Genomic DNA, 21,350 nt, shown 5'->3' with positions numbered 1-21,350 from the left:
GCTGGACTGAAATTTTTTTTAAAACAGCTTAAAAGTATTTCTGTTTATTTTTTTATTGAGAATAAAATTAAGCCATTATCTTTTTAGCAGATGGTTTTCAACACTCTGGAAATACACATAATGACTGTGTATTAAGCTTCATCTTGATACTTAGTATTTTTTTAATGACACAGGTATAAACCCCATGTCTCTTTGGTGACTCTGCTCTCTTTATTACAGGTGCTGTTGTCAGGATTGATTGGTGTTGTTTCGTGGAAGAGGCCCCTTTCACTTGTGGTGAGTGGCAATGTGGCTTTAATCATGTTATACAGATTTTAAATAAGTGACTACAGGATTCTTTGGGAATAACTCCCAGTGGTTTTGTCTTTATGTAGAAGCCTAATATTCTCTGGGGATGATTTTCCAGTGCTGTTACATATCCTAATATTTATAAACACTTAGTACAAAAAATTTGGGACTTTGAGGTTGCCTTATATAAATGGTCTGGATGACAATAATATTTTTCTTCTATCTGTACTTAAGTCATGGAGACAATTAATATTCATTATGTGTAAAAGAATGCAGATGCCTACTGCCTTTGCCTTTCTGTTGTTACGGTTCTATCTCTCTTATTAAAAGTGATAGCATATGGTTTAGTAATTTAAGTGTAAGAATTAATGAATCATAAACATTTTGAAAAGTGTGTATGTTTAAAGAAAGGCAACAATCATACTGTAGTTGATGGTGTGAAATTAAAAATGGCTGAAAAGACTGAGCATTCTTGCCTAGTAGATTTGCTCAATACTGCAGTATGGCTTGGATTAATAGATATTAATGAAATATGTTATAATTTTCAATAATTTGTTTATCAATATATTTTAAAAATTAATACTGAACTTAGAAAAGTGCTTAGTCTGTCCCTGTTCTAGACAGACTATTGGTCTGTGTTTATCTTTGCATTTAACTTGTCTAAAATTGCACCACAGAGAAATCTTCTTAACCAATTATCTGGATAGCAAAAAAAGCATATTTCAAATTAGCAGCTGTTCTTCTTTGTCTGCAAAACAATTTTCAGCTACGTTATGTATTCTGTTGTGATATTCATGTAGTTACTTAATAATGAAAAGTAATTTATGCTTTGTATACACATGCTAATAGAGTTTCAATTAACCTATTAACACAAAGCAATATTAGATTCAAATTGATCTTAACTAAAAAGGTAAGATGACTGTGTCAATAAGGATGTACTAGCAGGTAAATGTTGACTTTGAAAAAGTGTGCATATGAACATTAGTAATATATGTAACATTTGTAATGTAGTTAATACTAAAGATAGTCCCAAGAAAAAAAATAATATAATGGAATGTATGAAATGGAAAGACCTGTATTAACAAGAATAAGCTTAATTAGAACTTCAGGTATATCTTTCAGTATTACTAGCTAAAGCAATAGTGTTAGAGCTTCTGATTTTTTTTTTTTTTAATTCTTTCCCTTTCCATAATTCACCTTTCATTTTATTAAAGAATGGACACATTGTGTTTGTATTGATTTACTTCTTGGTGAGTTTTTTTTACCCACAAATGAACAGATGTAGAAAGCTGCCTGATAGCAAGATAAACGTGCCCAAAATGAAGCAAAGTGAAGTCAAAGTGAAGCAAATTATTGAAACTAATGAGTGCCCATGAGAAAGGTAGCAGGCAGGTTTCTGGACTAAAATACAAAAAACCCCAAATTTTTACTCACCGTTGATGAGCAGGGAGAGCTTTCACATCGGAACATACCGAAACACTGATATATCATGAATGGGTAGTCATCAAGTAAAAATATTCAGAATTTCTCTGACTTTTCCATTTAATTTTTTTAATAAAAAATGAACAATGAATGTGTATATGAGAATACACAGGATAGGAGTGGTCTTTTGGTTGCCCCAGTACTACTTTGGTTATCTCTTGCTGGGCAGGAGCAGAAAAAGGAGCAAGCTTTTTTTTTCCTGGTGTTACCAAAAGGCAGCATGGCCCAAAGTGCCATTTTCTGCATTAGTCTGTCAGTAATGTAGTTCATATTGGCGATTTTGCAGGTTTGCAGTTTTGTTTAGAGTAAGAATGTGTACCTCTGGGTAAAGATTGGACTAAATTTCTGCTTAGTGTTATGACAAATAGCTGGTCTACCTGTTTTTATTTCAATATATTTTATTCTATATTACGGGCTTTGTTAATAATAATTCTCTACCTGGTACCTTGGAATGCTGCCTCTTTGATTGAATAAAACTAAATAGAATTGTAATAGTATTACCTATTTGAAATACTTCAAAAGAAAAAGTTCCCTGACAGTGAAATAATCATGAAAGTGTGTGTTTGGTACACAGATCTCATTTCCTTTTCATTTGTGTTACACTTTACTGCTTGCATGTTACAAACTATTAAAACTAAAATAATTCCTGAGTTGAGTGCTTGTACAACTGTGAAATCTAACTAAACCTAAGACTTTTCACAATAATTGCTCATAAGCAACTGTAATTACTGCTTACATCATCAGAATAAACAATATTCATGCATCAGAAATGTTTGTCAGGCCTATTGAGACTTGGCTTTTTTGATTCCCGAACATTTGTATATTGTAAATTTAGCCAGGCTTTCAGATATGGATTCATTCAGTGAAATGTAAATAGGCAGTTGTGGTCAGTGTCATTCACGGAAGTAAACATAAAAGGGAAGAAATAGGAAATGCCAGTATTAATACTCTTAGAATAGCTCACCTTCCTAAAATCTCCTCTAGGAAATTATTTATTTCCAAGAGGAAGCTTAGTGTTCACGAGTTAGATCCTGATTGTTTTTCTTCTGTATTGGCACTTGGTGGTGATATGATAATCAGGTGGAGGAATAGGGGAGGGGGATGATGGGTTTTGCCTCTGTGTGTAATTAAGCTGTGCAATAGCCAGTGCTAATAGTTTTGCAGTGGCTACATAATGTCTGGTTTTCCTTGATGAATTGTAAATACGTTTTAGGAGTTGGAACCCACATGTGCAGGATGATTATTTTTTCTGATTAAGCAGTTAATACTGTATAACTTTACAACCTCATACCACAAAGTACCATCAACATGCTAATGAGTTGTATTTCTTGTGATCTGCTTATACAATACATATGGAAAATACATATGGTCAATAATTACCTTTTAACTTAATTTATATTATTATAAACAACTATATAATTTATTACAATATACATGTCTTTGTTGCAGTGTGTTACAAAACCTGGCATTGCAAAAAGCAATAACAAAAAGAAAGATAACTTTATCATTTGAAGCCATGAATGAAGTTTTATAAAATTAAACCATACACCATCTGTGACATTCTGAAAATTGGTGAAAGTCTGGTAATATTTTAAGGTTCTAGTTTCCTGCTTGTTTTGGATTTCTGACTAAAAGAGGGTTGGTAACACACCAATGTTTTGGCTGTTGCTGAGCAGTACTTGCGCAGCATCAATGCTTTTTCTTTTTCCCCACTATGCATCACTTGTTTTGGTTTTATTTCCTTCCTCTTTCCTTCACTTATTAAACTATCTTTATCTCGACCCACAAGTTTTTTTACTTTTTGCTCTTCCGATTCTCTTCCCGTCCTGCTGCAAAGGAGAGTGAGTGAGGGGCTGTGTGGTGCTTAGCTGCTGGCCAGGGTCAGCCCCTCATGCTGCTGATTCGGGTTTGGTCATTGCTGTATTTATACATATTTTTTTTTCACCGATGCAGTGTCTTTTCCATGCAAAATTATTGTTTTGTGCAGGCAAAAAGAGGAAGTTGAAGAAGCAATAAACACAAAGAGCAGTTCATCAACCATTAACTTCTGACTGTATCTTACCAGAAATGTGTTATGTAGTATTGGTATTGAAATGAGTGGGTGGTTGCATGGTTTAACACTTTGGAACCAAAGTCAAAACTGAGAATAGTTGTCTATTTCCAAGACATTAGCGTGAGTGGTGTTTTGTGTTATATGTTCAGTAGAAGATTTACAAATATGTACTCACTAAGGAAATTTTACTGTGATGTTAATATGCAGAAATTTAATTATACATGGAAGCTGTCATGCTAAAGTGTCTTTGTATAACTTAATTATCTGGAGGATTCACCAGGTCTGGTTATTTTATCTGAGTTTCATTGGTCACCACCTAGCCATTAGTTGGTTATGTTGCCAAAATGCTTTATATGTACAAGGAATCGGTGTCTGTTATCAAACCAGTATTTACATTTACCAGAGGAGACACCTGGGCAAAGGAAATCTTTAAATTGTTTATGCATGAATTTTGAACAGTATCTTCCATATATTTCAGATATTTTCTCGTTAAGCTTTCTGTATTTTTGATTACAAAATCTCAGAGAATTTGTAGTGCTTTGGGGAAAACTTTCAAGTGTCCCTTATTTGTTCTGGCTGTGTCAATACCATTGCTTAAAGTTAAAATGCTGTGTTCAAACAGGAATTTGTTTCCTTGTGGTTTATGGAAGTTGGGGAAACTTCCATAACTGAAAATTGGGGGAGATCTTGGGCAGCTCCTGAGGCTGAATTACCTTGTACAAAACTTTAAACTGTGCAGTGAGATTATTTTTCTGTTACAGTCTATGGTAATTGCAAATTTGTTTGTGCTAAGGAGATTAATTCAGCCTCTGAATTGAGTAGAAGGCTTCTCTGTTGCCATCTGCCATTTGGCTAATCCCAGAAAAACATTTTTACATTTCTGACTGAAAGCTTTTACAATAAACTGATAGATTTAATATTTTTTTCAAGGAACAGAAATGTATTTTTTTAATGTCTGTGAAACATAGAATGGCCTGGGTTGGAATGGACCTTAAAGGTCATCTAATTCTAACACAATACTTATTAATAAGTAATCTTAATTACTAATAATAGCTATTTAAAAGCATTTTGTATGAAGTCTGCATTCCAGATACAGTGAATTCCATGCATCAGTGAACATGCAAATCTGTGCATATACCTTTAGTAACTAACCCGGGTATAAAGGCTCAAAAATCTGGTCTGTACCTTTGTTTTTCAGGATGTTTTCTCATTTCTTTATTTTGGCTTAAATGGAAAGAGACATTCTGTTTTCAGTGCATTATCCCTTCAAATGAACTATTGCTTCATGCTTTTTCTTCTTTTTCTCTTTTTTTTTTTTTTTTGATAAGCAGATAGGGATTTTTAATATTTAAGAAAAATAAAAGAGGAGCCATCCTAAAGAGCAGCAGTTCAACCTGCTCATCAGGCACAAGGATGAACTGCTGTGCAAGGTCTCAGATGCACCTGTGGTAAGAATCAGTCAAATACAGAACTGACTTTGTTAGAAAATATTCATCTTGGGCCAGCTTGGTAGTTTGTTGCAAAATGAGAGATTTTCTTTCTAGAAGTCCTGTGAAAACCTTGAACTATTTGACTAAATCAGACTTAATTTATTTTTTCAGCAAAAATCAGTAGAAAAAGATCTATACCTGTTGTAAAAAAGAAAATACTAATAATTTTAAATAAATACATCCACATATACACTTGCCCCACAGGATGCATGGATATGTAAAACTGGTCCAAATGTTTCCTCATTGGTTATCTCCTATCACTAGATATCATTGCTGAGTATAGCAGAAACAACCAAGCTCCAGGAAACAGATGATACATAAAATGTATAGAAATAATGTACAAGTAAGTTTCCCAAATTCTTCTCAGTGATGTGGGGTATCGACGTGTTCCTGGCCATACTACTTAACCTGAGGTCCTAGCGTAGCTTAAGTGATGAGACATGTATTTTTAAACTCTGGTAAGAGAATTTACAGCTTCCTTTTAGATGAACTCTGATTGAAATTTTTGAATTAAAAAAAAAAAAAAAAAAAGTCTTTTTACCCCCCCCCCCCCCCCCCCCCCCCAGCAGAGATTTAGTTTTGGCAGCTGGAATAAATAGATAATCTATGTAGCGGAGAGGCAATGTTAGCATAAATGGGTCAGGACTGTAAGAGAAAAACAAGTTAAATGCACACCCTGGGAGAATGGCAAAGTCTAAAGGCGTCCATCACCTTGTATGTCATTGTTGGCTTTGATACTTGTGTGACGTTGAGATGACATGCAGAATATCACTCTGCTTTAACATATCCCTCCTTCTGCAGTATCATTTCAGCACATGTATTCTTTGAATTCATTGATCAAGATGTTCATTAAGAATCCTGCTATTAGACAAACAGTCTTTGAGGCTGAAGCATTAAAGGTTAACAAAACACTGGGTGAAAACAACTACATCTTACATACCGGAGTTTTGTGCAAAGTTTCTGATAAACTGGGATATGATTGAATGCTGAGTATTGTTTACTTTCAAAAAGCAACTTGGAAAACTGTAATTGCTTCTACTTGCAAACCAAATCCAATGCTGGTTCACAAAGTAGCTCGTCTAATATAAAGCTGTAAATTTTGCTCAGAGCTGGTGTGGACTGGAGTGTGAACCCAGGCTTTGAAATTGAGAGCAGAGGGTTTTTCTTTGACCTCTTTTCGAGGAGCATGGAAGGAAAATACTCAAATTCAGAGGAGCTGAATGCTAAGTCTAGGGGAAGAGAAAGGCAGAGGACTAGGACAGGAAGGAGAAATTAAAATGTGAGTCTGGCAACATGAAGGAGACTGAGATCAAAAGCTGTTGAGAAAAACAGGACCTAGATGAGCAGAGGGGAGTGCTAGGGAACCAAAAGCATGTCAATAAGAAATTGCACAATGGAATCTCTGATTTTTTTCAGTGTAATTTTTAAACATAGTGCCATAAGCACCATACCTAATTAATCTTGACTTAAAATAGATTTGTACTTAGGTTTGAATGATGTTGGTGAAGAAAGCGTGAGCTGTAACGAATCTATCCTATAGCTGGGATATAGTTAAGTTTTCTTTGTCTCTTCCCTTCTTCTCCCGTTCACTGAGGGCTAATTGTGTAAAGCACTACCATGGCAATACTGCTCTGGTAACCAAACTAGATCAACTGTCTCTGCATACTACTGCAGCGTGACTGTAGTTATACCAAAAGTCTGTGAGACAGTATCTAAAAATGAGGTTGATATATTTATTGATAAGCATATTCCACGTTACATCATTTTGAAAGCAGGTTTAAAATATATTTCTGTTTCTGTGAAAACTGCTTCTGTTTGTTAGTTATTCCAAGCAGATTCTCAAACAAAGTAGTTAAACCTGAATGTTTTTGGAGGGTTTTGTAGTAAATTATCTTTCCTTATTTAAAAAAAAAAGAAAGAAAATAAGTTCCACCAAACCAGACTAGTGAATATAAGATTTTAGAGTCTTTTCAGTCAGCCAATAACTGTCATTCTTTCATTCCTGCACCTCTCTTACTCGCTTCCAAGGATGTATGGATGTTTCCACTGGTTCTAGTAACTGTGCGAGTGGGTCTGTAGGAGACTTATTGAGAGAAATACACGTACTTGCAATTTATCTGACTACATTCAAGCACCCTATGTGAAATGCATGGCAGAAGCTATGGATCTCTTTTTGTGTCTTCTCATGTTGAATTTGGGTTGGTAAGTGTTCAGATGCTCCAAGGAGGAGGACATTTTTAATTTACTGAATGCTGTTCTTGGACTGAAAACTTTAGAGAAAAGAGCATCTGAAGAGGAGTAGAAGAGAATAGAAACAGAATTGGAACTGAACAAGTCTGCTTTTAGGCATCTTTAGCCACATTCTGATTGAGCCATTCCCACAAAAGTTGGTTGTAGATATTTCTTTCTTTTTTTTTTTAATTTCCTCAATTTCAGTAGTAGCAGGACAAATACAATATTTACTCTTTCCATTTCTTTAGGGTATTTTTATGCTCTATGCATAAATTTTCATTTCCAAATACTTGGAGGAATAACTGACTGTATGAGAAACAAACAGGGATTTCTCAGGGGTTTGTTCCATCAATTGCCTTGATGAATAACATAACTAGGTAAAAAATATAAATATTTTATATAGCTATGCTATATTTAGTGACTAGTTTTGGCTGTTGTTGTGCTGGGCTTTGTTTTGTGTTTCTGTGAAGATTCAAGTGATCAGATTTTACTGGAGCACTTCTCAGAAAGTAGATTTCAAAGATATTTGTAAAAGATGCATATAATTTTAGATGTGCATATGTAGGAATGTACCCTAGTGATGTTTGCACAGATATTCATAAAATAGAAGCTATCTGATCAACCACACTTGCACACTCCAGCTTGAACTTGGATATTGGTGATCAGTCTGTGGAAATTAATAGCATACAGTATTTTATTTACTGTGCACTAACACAGTGACATAAATGATTGTCCTGGGTTTTGGCTGGGATAAAGTTAATTTTCACATTAAACTGGGAGGGGACACAGCCAGGACAGCTGACCCAAACTAGCCAAAGGGATATTCCATACCGTATGACATCATGCTCAGTATATAAGGGGGGAGCTGGCTGGGGAGGAGAGATCGCTGCTCAGGGATGGGCTGGGCATCAGGTTCTAGGCGGTGAGCAAATTGCATTGTGTATCGTCCGCTTTGTATATTCTTTTGTTAGTATTGTTGTTACTTTCCTCTTTCTTTGCTGTCCTATTAAACTGCCCTTATTCCAACCTACAAGTTTTCCTTTTTTCTTCCAATTCTCTTCCCCATCTCACCGGGGGGCTGGAGGAGTGAGGGAGCAGCCACATGGTGCTTAGCAGCCGGCTGGGGCTAAACCACGACAATGGTGTTTTATCCAAAACTCTTTAATAGTGCAGTTAAGCTTAATTTTATTCTTAAAGTGCTGCAACCTCTGGATGCTGTTTCTGGCTTTAGCCTTTTCTGATGGCGTTCTGAGGCCTTTTCTGATGTTATGCATGGATCATAAGTGGGGAGTTTCTCTTAGGGAGTAACTTTGGGCAGCTAGAAAATAGTCTGTCAAACATTATCAGCTTTCCATCTGAATCCTGTTGATAGATGTCTGTGCCTTAATTCTGAGGCTTTTGAGGGTTTTGTCTTGTTCTTTTTAGAATGGACCTCTTCTGAATCTTTATTAGTGGGACACTGTTATTAAATTGTTTCCTCTTATTTAAGCTGTTGGTCTTGCATTTCTCTAGTCTTCCTCTCCATTACCAAGTGTTAGTGTTGTGCTTTAGTGCAGCTTTTGGTTGCCAAAAAAGAGCTTTCACATGTGTATGAACGTGTGTGTGTGAAGTGGGGGGGGGTCAGAGGTTGGCTGGAATTTCCACGTGTCCCCTGCCCTGAGAGATGTTTTCCCAGTGTATGAACTACTGGTTTAAGCTGTGAATTAATGCCTCTTGTTGGATTGAGTAGGGGATCTGGAAAGTATAGTCTTCAAAGTTTGCAGTTAGAGTTTGTGTAAACTGATTACAGTCATGTCCCAAATTGCTTTTTGCATGTAGATTAACATAAACATTTAGGTTTTTAATTGTGCTGTCTCACCTATTGCTGTTTTTTTCCTAAGACTGTCAATTTTCTTCTTTCTTCACTAGTATATGGACATGACTGACAGAAAAATCTACCCCTAGTGCCATTTTATTAGAATATACCTGATGAAAGAGGAAGAAGGAAAAAAAATGGAGAATGACCCAGTAATGCTGTGAACTGGGAGAGAGAGAAACACTTGATATGAAAGGGGGACAAAATGTGTCACAGAGTGAAGCATCTATTTAGAATGAACATTCTATGTCCCCTTTTACAGCTTACCACTTCTTACAGCTTTTTCTTGCCTGGGTCTGTCTGCCTGCATCTCTCTGTTACCCTTTCTACAAAGGCTGCTTGTTCCGGGGCCCAGCTGCCACCAGCTGGCACCCATGTCAGAATCTAGACTCCTTTTGAACATCCGTCTGCTAATTAGTTATCCCCAGTGGCAAAATTTTAAAAGACCACAAGCAGCTTTTCCTGAAGAGCAGACAAAGCCTGCTGGGGCATAACACTTGCCCCTTCCTAAACAAGCATGTCTTAATTACCCTTAAACAGACCCTTCTACTCCCCATCTGCTCCCATTGCACCATGTTGCCATGTCAGTACCATGCAACAGGAAACTGTCACATTTCATGTATCATTGCTGCTGCTTATAATGAAGAGTATGGTATGGGTGCTACATTTGCCTCTCTTCAGTCCATCAGTAATTCCCTTATTCTCACATGTTTTCTAAATATATCTGCTAATGGTTGTTCCATCTCATTTGTTCCTTCTTTTAGAAATGCAGGCTGCATCTCATCTGGTCCTGGAGTTTTGGGCAGCCATTGCACAGTCTAATTTCTTCAACTCTGTCTTGGTATGAGTCTGGTTTCCTTCAGCATTTCTTCTTCCTCCTTGATAAATTAATCTTGGCTTCTGACATCTGCCTCACTTCCTTTGTAAGCACTGAGTAAAATAAATTATTTTTGTTTAGGGATGTCTCTGTCTTTCAGTAAAATACTTAATTCATTCTTCAGAAGTTTACAGTCATCTTTGTTGTTCACTTTTTGCTTACGTACTGGAAATGTTACATTATTTACCTTTGCTTCCATAAGTACCTTTCCTTTCAGTCTTGAGTACTTTTTTCACTTTGCAGATATTTATTTCCTGTTCATACTACTATGTAGTAGCTTCTATGAAGTAGAAGTAGTATAGTCCTATGTGTAGCTTCTGAACATAAAGCCATACCATAACCAACCCGAGAGTTGGTTATAATTTTATATTTTAGGCATGACTATGGCTAAATGCGTTTTACAAGATGAATAAGAAATGTGTGTTTAACCATACCAGCACAAGAAAATTTGGGGCATTTCAAAGACTAGATATAAGTAGAGAAGTGTTAAAAGGCTAAAAAATGAGTCACTCATTTTACAAAATTATACCTTCATGAAAAGGAACAGATCTAATTGTTAACGTGTATTTTGTAAAACATTTGAGATGTGCAGCAAGAGCACATTGTTTACTTTCTTGAGTGGTATTTCATGCAAGTGCAGGCACACATGTCAACTGGAGAAAACTGCTGAAGTAAAGCAAGGCCCTAATTCTCAAAATAGAGTGAACATCAAATGTAAGATACCTTAAATTTATTATTACTCCTGGTATTAGAGCAAGTAAAAGCCTGTTCTTGCATTTTTTGCATATGAATGATAGTGACCAAAAAAGGGATTTTAACACAAGAACAAACCTATTCACACAGTACACAAAAGGAGTTTGTGACAGTAGGAAATGAGGAATGTTTGAGGAACTCAGGAGGAGGAAAAAAAGCCTGTAGAGGGAGAGATTAATGGGGGTTTTGGTGTGTTTTGTTTGGTTATTTTTTTAAACAAGTAAGATCAATAATTTGATGCTGAATATTCAAAAAGGAGTCGTTTCAATTCCAGTAGTTTCATTGGCAGGTGTAGAGGTTTCTAAAAATAGTAAACAGTAGTAAAACAATTCCTTGCACGTTATCAGAAAATGTGTGGAGATGATGGAGAGATAAATGATGACATTTTTACTTTTCAGATTTACTCTGGGCCCTGATAGTTGATGTAGTCTCAAGAATTTTTGAAGCACTGAGGAGTGACAAAGTCAAAAGAAGCCAGATATGAGCTTTGAGAGTAAAGGAGTCAATATATTTTAAAATTGTACATACATATATTGAACAAAATGTGCACAACCAACTTCTAATTTTTCACATTTCTACTAGTTTTGGCATCTCTGCCTTCTAGAGTACCAATACAGAAGTGATTACACACAACATAATGTAGAAGCAGATTGATAATAGAAGCAAAAGCTATTTTGGTATCTGTGATTCGTTTCCTGCTGAATTCCTACAGCTACTAGATTCAGACTTTCACTGAGCTCAATTGGTCCCTGTTTATTTACAGTGTATAAAGCATAATCATTGCAGAATATTTTAAACTGATGACTTAAAATGACTTAGCAGACTTACCTGGATCTCAGACTGAGAAAAATTAGGTTTTGGTTCAACATTTTAGTTGCTCGTGTATTGCAATATTTTGTTGCTCAGTGTTGCAAAATCTTTGGGTAGAAAAGTTTCACAAATTTTAATACCAGAAACAGAAATAGAGTGCACTCAGATGCTATGCCTTCTATTTCTACACCAAAAAATAATACAATTTTAAAGGTGAAACTATGTAGTTTGTCTCTAGATATGTAGTTAAATACTGTTCAGAACAAAGAATAATTTTTTAATGCATTTTGTCATATTTCATATTTTATTAGGATTTTAATTCAAAAAGACCTGTTCGATCTCTTCATCGTTGCCATAATAGTGTTCCATATCAGGAAAGGAAAAGACTGGTATCTATAAATAATATAGCTGTATCTATTCAAAAGTAGAAGTGCAATAGCATTTTAACACTTTTTAAAATATGGGATCTAAAGCGTTGTTAGATAGAACCAAGCAATGATTGGTTTTCTGCCACATAGTAGATTTTGTATAGCCATGAGCAGCAGTGATAATAATTTATCCATACCTATATTGTAAGATGTTTAATTCTAAATTGTATGTATGTATTTTGTGCTCAGGAAAAGAGGCAGTACATCCTAACATCCAAAGAAACATAGTAAACAACAGTTCTTAATTTAGCTTCTCCTAAATATGTTTCTCTCCATACGTTTTATGGTTACATATGAATTTTCTACTAAATACATGACTTTTATTCACCAGAAGTAAAGAATCTTATCTCTTCAGGGGTGTGGATGAATAAACTAAAACGGCTCTGCAAACTCTATCAAAGAAACAAAAAAACAATCACTACCTCAAAATAAAAAAGTATCATCTTCTGAACTGGCCAGACTTTAAGCTTGATGATACAGTTATGCTCTTTAGGGCAGTGCTGTATGTGATGAAATAGAGCCACCTCCGAAAAGGGAGAGGAAGGAGAATGATGTCTTTTCTGTTCAAAGACAGTAAATAATGAAAATTGTCCTCTCAGAGTACTCCAGAACCTTGAACTCCCTGTGTATGTGTGGCAGTGAAACACAAATCGACTGCTGCCTCTGAAATGCTGTAATAGAGGCTTTATTCTACAGAGGCCCATGAAGATACCAAATCCTGTAAGCTCCTGTAATTTCTGTTCCCAGTGTGGCAGGGGAATGGACATGAGTAGCACAGTCAGAAGCAGTATCTTAGCTTTTTTTAACCTGTGATTTTATAGGCGTTCTCTCTTTGCTGATTTCCATAGCATTACAGTATTGAAAGCTGATTAAGAGAAAAAGCAATTGAGTCTTTTGAGTTATTTTGATCTCTCTTCAGCTGCTATGTTTGGTCATCAGCCTAGCTTGTCTATTAATAGTATTATCATATTTGGTCTCCTTGAACAGGAATGTAATTGAAAAGTCGATTTGATGTATTTTTATTTCCATTTGAATTGAAGATGGATTAGGAGATCTCATTTCTTTTAACTTGGCATTTTTAATGAAAATTCAGCCCATCACAATAATTCAGTGGCTTTGTTCTGTTTGAGGACACCTGCAGTTCAGGGTAGTACAAGTGACCACAGCATATACATGTCTTTGTACTTCTAAATACAGAGATAAATGTATCATGAAGTTCCTGATCTCTCTTTCTCTGTTGTTTTGCTGTATGATTTCCAAAAAAAAAAAAAAAAGCTTTATTGTAATATCCACTAGTAAAATTTTTAAAAGCTATAAAACTACACTGTATCTGCTTGTTTTGCATTCATATTACAATCTGTATAGTCATATGAGTATTTTATGTATGTAGGGATTTGCTTTTTAATATAAATGAGTGACAACTATCAGGAATTGGTAGGAAGATGTTCATGCTTTCTGACATAGAACTAGAAAAGCTGGATATATGGGATAGTATATGTCAATCTGCTGTATGCACAGCAGAGAATCAGTATTTGCATTTGATTGGAAAAACAAAATATTTGCTTCTTGTTAACAGAGCTTTATTTGCAATAGGAAAACATCCCTTAGTACTTTTTCAGACAGTGGAGAAAACAGCGAATCCTGACTACTTTGTTCTAGCGTGGTCCTTGCATGTAAAAAAAGTGGATACAGCAATAAAAAGCACCTATATAGAATGGCTCAAGACATTCTATTATACTAAACTGGCAAAAGAATTAGAGGTACATAATATAGGCAGTCTGCCTGTCCTCCCCTTTTTTGTTGTTCCCCTTGCCCTTATAAATTTTCACTTGTTTGTGGACAGGATGGAGCCTATGAACAGAGCTAAAGAAATGTCTAGGTACATTCACACAGACAGATACACAAACATGTCTGCAGTGCAGTATACTATAGGGGACTGTGTGGGAGGGGAAGGGAGGAGTGAACTCTTGTTAATAGGGCCCAGGAAACAACCATGGAGTATTGTTGCCAGTAGCAAACAGCTCTGCCTTATGTAATCAACATTTATAGCTGGTCCCCTCCATTGGGGTTTCTAGAGCAAAAGATGTTGGTTAGAGCTTACCTTGGGAAGGTGAGAAAAACCCCTGTGTTGGACAGGCCACTCCTGGGGTCTAGAGAGTTGGAGTGGTCCTAGCATCACAGTGGAGAAATGAGAAATCATTCTGCACACACTGCTGAGTCATGTAGAAAAAGAAGCCTGGAGGGGAGAGCAGGCACTTTGCTGCTCCTGCCGCTACACTTGGCGTAGACTCTCCCTTTGCTAATCAGGTCTTTTTCAATGGTCATCAGCTGTTAATTGAACTGTTCTTCAGAACAGGTAAATAGAAATATGTTGTTCATGTCATTTCCCATGTCCTCCCAGTATAGGATTTTCTTCCATTGTAAACAGTATGTGCTATAATAAAACAAAAAAATTAAATTCTGTTTCTAATCTAGGAGAAGAAAATAATAATAATTTGATTGTTTTATCCATGTATGTAAGGCAAAACTAGGGAATACATGTTTTTCATCCTCTAATTTGGATAACTGGAGTAAAGCTGCATCTGTATGGTATCACTGGAGCTGGCTAGTTGGGCAGAATGGAAAATATTTGTTGAACTTTCTATTTTGATGTGGAATGGTGAGGAAACAGTAACTCCAGAAATTTATTTCAGATGAGATGAATTGTGTTTGAAATGTTTTTATTTAAAAGTAGAAGAAATCTTTGCATGAACTAATACGAAGTATTTTGGGGGGGGTGATGGATACCTCATTCTTCGTACAATCAAAACTCCAGTGATTTCAGTTTTCTTTGTGCACCAGATGGAAGGAAATGCACAATTATCCAAAGACAATCTAATTACCCTGTACTTGTTGAAGAAAAGTACTTTGGTTTTAGCAGGATTTGTTTGCCAGGTGAATCACAGTTTAGATCTTGAGTTAGACGTGCCTGTGATCAAGTGTTTGGGTTTCCTTACTACAGATGCTATAAAATCTCACACAACCTTATGGATTCAGTTCTACTGCAGATATATGAGTGAGGGTCTTTAGAAATGTTAAAGTTCATGTATCGATGGATCTCCGTCAAATTATTCTTGTGAGTCTTCTGTAGAGATGTATGTGCAATTTTTCATTAAACAGCCAAAACTATAATGAGGTTACATTAGAATCGAAATGGAAAGACCACTGTCCACAATGAAGCCTTGTCTCACGAACTGTCTGAGTAGTTAATTGCGATTAATATTTTGGGAAAGAGAGATGCAAAATATCTGTGTATCTGACCTTTACAACATGCTTCTCTCTAATTATGCTACTGCCAGGAAGGCCTGCTTGTGTAGCCTTTTGATGTCCTTGTCAGCAGGAGAACGTGAGCTTTTAGTTCCTCAGGGTATTCTGCTGCAGATATTATGGAAGGTTAATTTATATGGAGTAGCATTTCACCGACACTTCCATGGAGGTGAATCCTTCCAGCAATGTGACACTTGCAAAAAGAAAGATGTGGTATATGTGGAGGACCCTATTAATGCAGTTGCTATGGAAGTATAAATTCAATCTTATGTAGATTTGTTTTAAAGTTACTAGACTACTCACACATTTTTTTAATATATTTTAATTTCTAATTACTGATTTAGGTGGCTGTTTTGTTTAAATATGGATTGTTTTGTTATACACAGACCTGATTTAGAAAAATGTCTTCTTTCCTAACCTATCCATGTTCTGCCATTGTTATGGAACGTTTTTGAGAAAAAGTATTTTATTAGGTAATTTTAAAAAGTTTCAATTTTTACTTCCTCAGAGAATATGTTGGAAGAAATATTAAACTGGTATGGCTGAGGTGGTTGCAGGTTTTAAATCTGGCTTATGTGGTCAAAATTCTATTCAGAAAGCATTTATGTTTGAAGTGTTTATGATCACACTGGATATAAACTCTGCTTTTTCTACCTGATTGTAGAGCTGCAGCAGTCATTTTGAGTGGCATTAAAATAGGTTAGTACTGTTTGCTTTCTTTCTCTTTCAAAATAATATTTTAAGTTAGATTTCATGTGCATGGATTTTTTTATTTAGGGAAGCACTGGTGTATAATGGAAATGCTAGTGGTAAAAATTAGACAATATGAACTACTATATAAAACAATTTTTTTGACTGCCTGTACATGTAGTAAAGATTATCTAATTAATTTTGTTAAAGTATTAAGTGCAGATCATTGAAAGATTCTTTTGAGTGCTTACTTTTATGTAGCAAATGTCCTGTGAGGTTCTGCAGTGTACCAGCTGTTACTCCCCCTTGCTCTTTTAAAAGATTATTTGACAAAACTTAAACTTGTTCCCTGCTATGAAAATAATTACCAGCAAACTTCGCTTTGTTAAAATTGCTGTTGGAAGTGTTGAATACTTCAAGAGATAGCTTGGATTTTATCTGCAAAAAAGTAAAGCTCCTCTTTTTGTTCCTCTTTTATTATAGTAGAAGCCTGTAGGCCACTGATGTTAAGATCAGTATAAAATGCACTTTTCAAATGAGTGACTGTGAATAGTAGTATGTCATCTTGTCTATTTTAATTTTTAAATATATTTAGTAGTAAAATACAATATATTTGTATATATGATATGTATGATGTAATGATATAATTTATATTTTATAATATAATTTTAATTTTATTTTTGTGTATGTATCTTTGTATAGTTATTGGAAGCCCTGAAAGTTTGGATACTTTGTAGTGAGGGTCAACATGCAGAAACTTAGGGAAACTGTTTCAGCATGCAAACGTCAGGGGGCAAAGGGATGTGTTTGTCACTTGTGGAAAGGATTGACACAGTCAAACACCTTATTAGGCCCAAGGTTTCTAGCAGAAACACAAACTCTATTCATTTCAGGAACCTTTGGTGCAAAGGTCCTGAAAGCAAATGGTAAGACTTTTAGTATGAATTTGTATAAAGCAATGGTAATGCCTTTGCCTGATTGATAGGTGTTCATCCTCACATGGCGCATGGATGCCAAAGCAGTGCAGAGAATATAAGGCTCCCTTTTGGAAAGGATCCTGGTGCAGTGTGGCTGCAAAATCCTTTTACTTTTTGCTTTGTCAGAATTTCTTCAGCTGTTGCTGTGGTCAGCACCTTAGCAAAGAATGGAAAAATAGAAGCAAATATGCCTGAAACCTACAAGTTAACTTCTGTTGCTGCTTACTGGGGTGGGGGAGAAGGGGAGGGGGGGGGACGGACAAGAGAGGAATGGATTATTGTTGGGCCATGAAAAGAGTTTGAAACAGGCTGAAAAGGTTTTTTTAGATATCAAAATTAATTACTGATCTAGATCTAGAAGTGTTTGCTACCCTGCTAAGAATGGTAGGGAGACAATATAAACAGCAAAGCAACTAATAAAATTATCTGTTTGGACTAAGCTTTTAATTTTCAAATAGGACTGAAAGTTATCCAGTGCTTCATTCTCAAATTACAGCTCAAGTACTCCATGAGCTGTAAGATTCTGTGTAGTAGCTTCTGTTTATGTTTCAGGGGAAAAATGATTTGGTTACCAAGCTTTCTAGAATTACTCTTTGTTCCTTTTAACGCACTTCAGAAAGGTGTAAATGTTGAAAGTGTTAATTAGAATCAAAATAGCAGAGAATGAATAGATGCTGAAGTATCTAGTTTTGACAAATTTCTACCTAATGTTTCTGAGCTGAGAGCATGAGCACTTTATTACTAAATCAAATCCCCACTACACTTCCCTAAAAAATATTAAAATAAACTGTAAATTAATGCTGCTTTATTATAGCATTACAAAATAACAAACACATATTGCTGTATGTTGAATATGACAATGCTAAACTCACTGTTGTGTTGCAGTCCTTTAATCTGGTCACGCTTGAGGAAATAATCTGTATGACCATCAGAATTTCTACCTATGCAAATTGCCTTTACTGACAGGGAATTTCTTGAAGATATTGGACAGAATACTCTTATTATGAGATATTAGAGGAGACATGTTTTAATATAAATAGATCTTTCCCTTTCTGTACTCCTGTATACAGAGACAAGGTCGCATTTTGGATTTCCAGGGTTCTTGGAAAGCCTGAAAGGCATTACCAAATCCCTAACTTTATTATTGTTGTTGTTATTTACTACACAATGATATGGAAGGAAACTAAACTGCTTCTTCTGGTCTTTAAGTAGATGTTGTTCTTTGCGATTCAAATCCTACTGGAAACACACAGTGCCCCTTTCTGTTGTGCACTGTGCTCTTGTCAACAGCTTTCAGATAATTATTTTGAAGACATGACTTGCTGACTCTTGGTTGAAACTAATAAATAAAAGCTAACAATAAAGAAAATAGAGTAGGAGAGGGGCCTAATTTTTTCTTGTAAATTAAAACTAATAGCATTTATTATAAACTCAAATAGCATAATTTTCAAAGTTCTAGTTAGGATTTTCCACAGAAATTTTTAATAAAGAAATTAATTCTATAATCTGTAATTAAATGAAGTTTGAATTTTATCTTCTAAATTTTTTTGTTGTATATTTTATAGCTGAAAAAATTACAAGGGCAGAAGGGATCAATAAAATAATAACCTCTTAAAATAACAGCCCAAACAACCTTGATCATGAACTGCAATTCTTACTTTGGAGTTGTGGCATATGCTATCTGGTGTTGCCTTTGTGATGAACATTCCATCATGCTCATAGATATAGTATTCCAATGGTTACTAAATCTTACTAAGAATAAATAGCTTAGAATAAATTTGTCTAGTTTTGACTTCCCACTATTGTTAGCTGCTTATGCTTCTTTTTACTTAGTTGGAGAGCTACACTTTGGTTTTGTTCATGGTAGGACCTTGTGTTGGGCAGGGATTGGAGGTAGAGCTGCCTAGGCATTCTACTACAGTGAACTGGGTAGAGAAGAGCAATATGCTTTAAAAGCCAGTTTTTCTTGGAATATAAACTATAATAGTTACCTTTTATAATGGAACTAGAGAAGAAAGGATAGACATTTTTAAAGGGTTTTTATATGAATCCTCTCAGAACCTAGGTAGCTTTGTGGGGAATCCTTGCTAGTTTGCTTTCCTCAGTAATTTTCCGAGTGGCAGCACACTGCTCTGTTTCTCCCTGTCAGGTTCCTAACATGGTTTCTTCTGTCCTCTGTGCAGGCTGGCCCACATCTTGCAGTTCCAGCAATCTTCCCTGCCTTGAGTAAGCCCAGTTGTTCAGTAAGAGGAAGTTCATCTGGGACAGGCTCCACTTCAGGCTCCACTTACCACAGGTGCTTCTTAACGCACATAGCACCACGCTGAGCAGAAGTCTCATCAAGTCTTTTAGTCTATGGAGTCTGTGATTTAAGAGATTATTTTTTTCTCCCATCTTAGATTTCTTATTACAGAAAATAGGCAAAATTTGAGTGCATTTATTCTGAACTCTTCTTTCCTGTTTTGAGAATACAGAAGACAATTGGATCAAATATATTGAGATATAAAAATATCAATTAGATAAAAATATTAGTAATAATTCAAATTATTGTAATAACAACAACAATATAATATAATCACTGCTACTTGATTTAATGTATTCTCAGGCTTATATGTTGATAAATTTTTGAGTTTCTGCAAAGCTTTCATAGGGACTGTTGAAAGAGTATATATACAGACTATTATCTGATACTCAGTATAATAGATCTTAAGAGTTCGTCATATTTATTATTGGGGAGGTGATTATTTAGGGGAATAGGCAAGAAGAAATTTTAGTCTGAAATAAGGTAAGGTATGTACCTTCAGCTGCTCGTGTAAGTTTCCCATGAGCGCACTATTAGCCATAAATATGGTACTTATCCTTTGGTGATGATGAGATGAGCTGCTTGTCTGCATTGCAGGGAAAATAATGCACATGCATTTATTGTGGAGAAGCTGACTTCACAGAAGTGTCAGAAATCTTCATATTAAATTCAGCAACTGGCTGATCCAACAGGTGGCTTGTGTCAGTACCCCAGATGATCTTGCATTAACTTAGTACTGGCACAGTTGCTGAACTCACTGCTTCGTAATGCTTGGTACTCATAAATTTTCAGTGTTGCTTCTGGTTGTGTCCTTCTGCATCTCTATCAGGGAAACTCTAAATTCTGTAGAGTAAATGATAGTAAATGTTACTACGTGTAGACCATGTAAGCCAAAGCTTTGTGAGCAAAATACCATGCTGCAAATTTTTAATCTACTTATACAGTAGTTCACAGGGACAAGAACATTTGCCTCTGGCTATTCTTGCTGCTTCACAAATCATAAATTGTATATTAAAATGTATATATTTTAAACCACATTAAATATATGCATACATATTTAATGTGGTTGGGAAAAGTCTATAGTATCTAGAGTCAAACTACAGTGTCTCAAAAAACTTGCTTTCTACAAAATATTTCAATAATGTAAAAAAAATGTTCATTCAAGGATGACTTTATGACTTTTCAGAGAACTACAGGACACGAATTAACAGGAAAAAACACATAGTATTACAAGTACAGAGAATTGGCAGGTTTGCAGAAGCAAGCTTAACATGTCAATTCCTGATTTTTCCTCAAAGTACACTACTCAGTAGAGTTGAGTAATATGTTTCATCAGCACAGGAGGTAACATTTTCTAAGTGTTAGTGTCTTGAGGGGAAGTAGTGATTGAAATGCCAGCAATGAAAAGAACCCTGTCTTGTATATACCTCCAAAATGAAAGTGCAAAGAATGAAGAAAAAGCTTGCTTTTACAAATATGGCTTCATCTGATACAATATTTACATCACTTTTGGAGGACTTTAATTACTTTGCGTATAGAGACTTCTTCCTCCTTGTAGTAGTAAGTCATTCTTCAAACCATATTTAATGTGTTCTGTTCCTTTTTCCTGTGCTCCTGATTTATTCATATGCAGTGGTTATTTTGCTTTACTCATTTGTGTATTTTCTTCCACATAGCAGAGACAAAAGTATGTGTACCCCTGGTATCAGGTACTGAAAACATAGGATTGCTACGTATTTGATGTAATTGCTTATGGCTAAAGTTTTCAGGGAGTCAGCTTTCACACGGTTGTGTTTGTGAGATTGTG

The 21,350-nt window shown here is 35.5% G+C and overlaps 1 protein-coding gene across 3 annotated transcripts in view; it reads left to right on the top strand.

The window, feature by feature from the left end:
• The window catches only part of ENTREP2 (endosomal transmembrane epsin interactor 2), a 130,179-nt gene that overhangs the window by 48,781 nt on the left and 60,048 nt on the right, over positions 1 to 21,350 (top strand). For all 3 annotated transcript variants that reach the window (XM_075764242.1, XM_075764241.1, XM_075764243.1), the window contains one exon: positions 220 to 276. In XM_075764242.1, coding sequence (XP_075620357.1) covers positions 220 to 276 — 57 coding nt within the window. The remainder of the gene's footprint in view (positions 1 to 219; positions 277 to 21,350) is intronic.

The sequence above is a fragment of the Balearica regulorum genome, chromosome 12 (assembly GCF_011004875.1).
Source record: "Balearica regulorum gibbericeps isolate bBalReg1 chromosome 12, bBalReg1.pri, whole genome shotgun sequence".
In the NCBI taxonomy this organism is placed as follows: Eukaryota; Metazoa; Chordata; class Aves; order Gruiformes; family Gruidae; genus Balearica; species Balearica regulorum.
The sequence above is the reverse complement of the archived record's forward strand: the minus strand, read 5'-3'. Positions and strand labels throughout refer to the sequence as shown.